Source organism: Musa acuminata, chromosome BXJ1-2, assembly GCF_036884655.1.
Source record: "Musa acuminata AAA Group cultivar baxijiao chromosome BXJ1-2, Cavendish_Baxijiao_AAA, whole genome shotgun sequence".
In the NCBI taxonomy this organism is placed as follows: Eukaryota; Viridiplantae; Streptophyta; class Magnoliopsida; order Zingiberales; family Musaceae; genus Musa; species Musa acuminata.
Window position 1 is genome coordinate 1,416,931 of NC_088328.1, and position 3,070 is coordinate 1,420,000.

Below are 3,070 nucleotides of genomic sequence, written 5' to 3' on the forward strand. Positions count from 1 at the left end.
TTTGACTTTTTAGTTCACTCCTTTTAACAATCCATTATTAAAATTTATCTTTTTTAGGATATGAGTAAAAGAATTAACATAAGAGCAAAGATAAATAATTACAAATATTTTTAGATTTGCTATCCATAAATACAATAATGATAACATCATATTTTGATTTAAATTATCATGAGATAATATATGTTTATTGTAAAATTTCATTCTTTTGATATAAAATAATCAACAAATGACTCAAGTCAAGTTGATAATTAATTCATCCACATTTTAATATTTTTAACTTGTTCGAAGAGGATCATCAACTATATTCCTAAACATGGTAAACGAAATATTATTCAATTCATAAATTATAATAGTGAGAATTTTCACTCTACATTTAGATTATAATCATTGATGATGAGCTCATATCTCTAGTTGATGTTTAGATTTTTGTGGATCAAAACAAGACCTTAAAACAGATCACAAGTGATTATTAATCTTGAAACCATCTGAACTATTTTGATGACTCAACATGCATTCCCGATCAATACTATGTATGTGTTTATCTTATTTTTACAAGTGAAAATAAGTTGACTATTTTTATAACAGATTCAAACCAAAAATTAATGATTAAGAAAATCCCTTACATTGCAAAAAAAAAAAAGCAAAAAGAGAATAATTAATTTAAATTTGCATTCATATACATAAGAATTATTTAAGAAGTAGAAGTCTTTATTTAATAAAAACATATAAATGATCTTTTATATAAGGAAAACAATTTTGATTATAACATTTATGGATAAAGAATTGCAATAAATACCGATAAGGATTCATCTTGGATCTAAAATTGAAGGATTTGGGCCAAAGCTATGATAATATTTTTGGCACATCTTATGTAATGCATTTTATCTACTCGGTTATATTCTGGAAGATTTTCATTTTTCTAATCTACTCATGTAATTCCTTTTGAACCATAATTTATTTCATTAAAAATCCTCGTTTTTAGTAAGCTGTTCAACATTCTTTCCATGACTTATTTTGTATTAAATTCATTTTGAATCATACAAAGTTTAATAATGGTAAAAGATGTATATAGCTGATCCCAAATAATTGAAATATTCTGATTCATTATTATGTTGATTTTATATTGAAGTGATATCTATAAACATTTGCAACCATGGCTCTCCATAAATCCAAGTTATAGTTTAATTAACATGAAATATCTTTTCAACTCTAACATGAAAATGTCAAGGATATATGCCTAATCGCAATGGAGGAGAAAAATGCTAGTAAGTTGTTCTTGAAGAAAAGGATGGATTAGAATACATTGAAACATGTAGTCTTTATCTTCTCCTATCTCTATCAGATTAATTGCAGGTAGTTTAAAGTGAATATTTTAGATGATATGTCACCTTCTTAATTTCTACTTGTATCCTCTATTCGGTCATTAATTCCAATTTTGTCATTCCAGTATCCTCCAAATCTTGCAACATGAATGCCTTTCTGTGTTATAACTCTACCTTTTTTGGTGTCTATTTTAAATTCAAGACAAATGTGCATAGCTAAACCAACTTAGCATTACTTATTATATAATTCTAAACCATATATTTTTAATTTTTCTCGTCCAAAAGTAGTTTATTACAACTATCTTATGTTTTTTTTATAAAAAAAACAGTAACATCACTCCAGGAATTATATGTTCTTAGTCTAGCAAAATGCAAGTTTATTTAGGAAACCACAGTCTAAATTTCTTTAAGTGAGATAGGAGATCCTTGTAGTTCCCAACAAAATGCAAATAAGTATGCATTCTTGTTGATTTTATTTATTTAAAATAAGATAGGAGGATCATGAACCGTGATTATTTAAAAGCTTAGGAAAAAAAAAATAGAAACTATCAATTTTCATTTTTTTGGTTTTATAAAGTGAAAAATATAGTCATCCAGAAGTAAGCCAAGTTGCTACTATTTGATATCTTTACATGACCATGTCAATCACTCACCAAGTCCTAATCAACATTAATTGCCTACTATTGGACTCATGCAAACTCACAACATCAGTCCCTTTAGTAAATACAAAACCTATTAAGTAGCCTTGCCACCTTGGTAGCTCACACCATGCTCAAACCCTAAATCCAACAGAAATCCAAGTTCATCATCATCATCTTCTTCTTCTTCTTCTTCTTCTTCTTCACACCTTGGGCTGATCCCCGTCACAAATCTGCTCCCCGTCTCCTGTGGGAAGCCAAGAGAGTTGCACTGCAGCAGTGCCACGTTGAGGAAGGGGTTTAGGCTACTGTCCTCTTGGCGTGGGAGAGTGGAGAATGAAGGCCCCACTTGTCCATGGCACACACCTGCAGGCATGGCAGAAGAAGCACTCAGCTGCTCATGCTCTTCTCCCTCCCCTTTCCTTTTGTGAAAGACTCTACACAGAACCCAGTCCTCCTGTCATAAAGGATTGCACCAAAACCACACATCAATTCACCATAACATGCTATGTATGAGCTATCTTTGGACAAAACACATTTCAGTGAGAAGGTCAATTTCACATACTCTTTCTGCATGCACATTATTGCAGCTCACCGATACAGCTTATGGTTGGATGCCTGTTAAGTTCTAGAGTTAATACACCTTTTGTTTTCATTTACATGGCCCAAAGAAATACCTCACTGTACAATTCTAGCCACAAGTTTCTGAAACCTCACTCACTGTTCCTAACTATATTATTTCTATATTAGATATCTATTATTTGAATGTTCTATGAAGAAAAAAATTCCATCTCAAATTTAACAAGAAGATTCAACAGGCAAGCATCGAGTATAAGCAGTTTCTGATACTTGGTGTCACAAGCTATTAATATGAAGTGAGCACATACATAGATTGTGGAAGCTAAAACAAGAAGAAATGGAGGATGCTGATCCAAATGGTAGCTCTGATACCTTGGGAGGTGAGTGAGGGGTCTCTAGTCGGAATTCATGCATGACCCAACCAGTCTTTGCTCCATTGGGAGCTCTTCCTTGATAGAACACCAATGTCTTCCTCATCCCAACCATCGTATGCGTCGTCGGATCGTAGATTGTTCGGTCCTTACCAGTGGC

At 32.0% G+C, this 3,070-nt stretch overlaps 1 protein-coding gene across 1 annotated transcript in view; it reads right to left on the minus strand.

The window, feature by feature from the left end:
- Positions 1-1,852: 1,852 nt before the first annotated feature.
- LOC103974303 (NAC domain-containing protein 21/22-like) overlaps positions 1,853-3,070 on the minus strand; it is a 2,216-nt gene continuing 998 nt past the window's right edge. Inside the window, exons 2-3 of the mRNA XM_009389093.3 lie at positions 2,912-3,070; positions 1,853-2,417 (exon numbers count right to left, since the gene is read on the minus strand). The exon at positions 2,912-3,070 is cut by the window's right edge and continues 107 nt beyond it. Coding sequence (XP_009387368.2) covers positions 2,058-2,417; positions 2,912-3,070 — 519 coding nt within the window. The 3' untranslated portion in view covers positions 1,853-2,057. The remainder of the gene's footprint in view (positions 2,418-2,911) is intronic.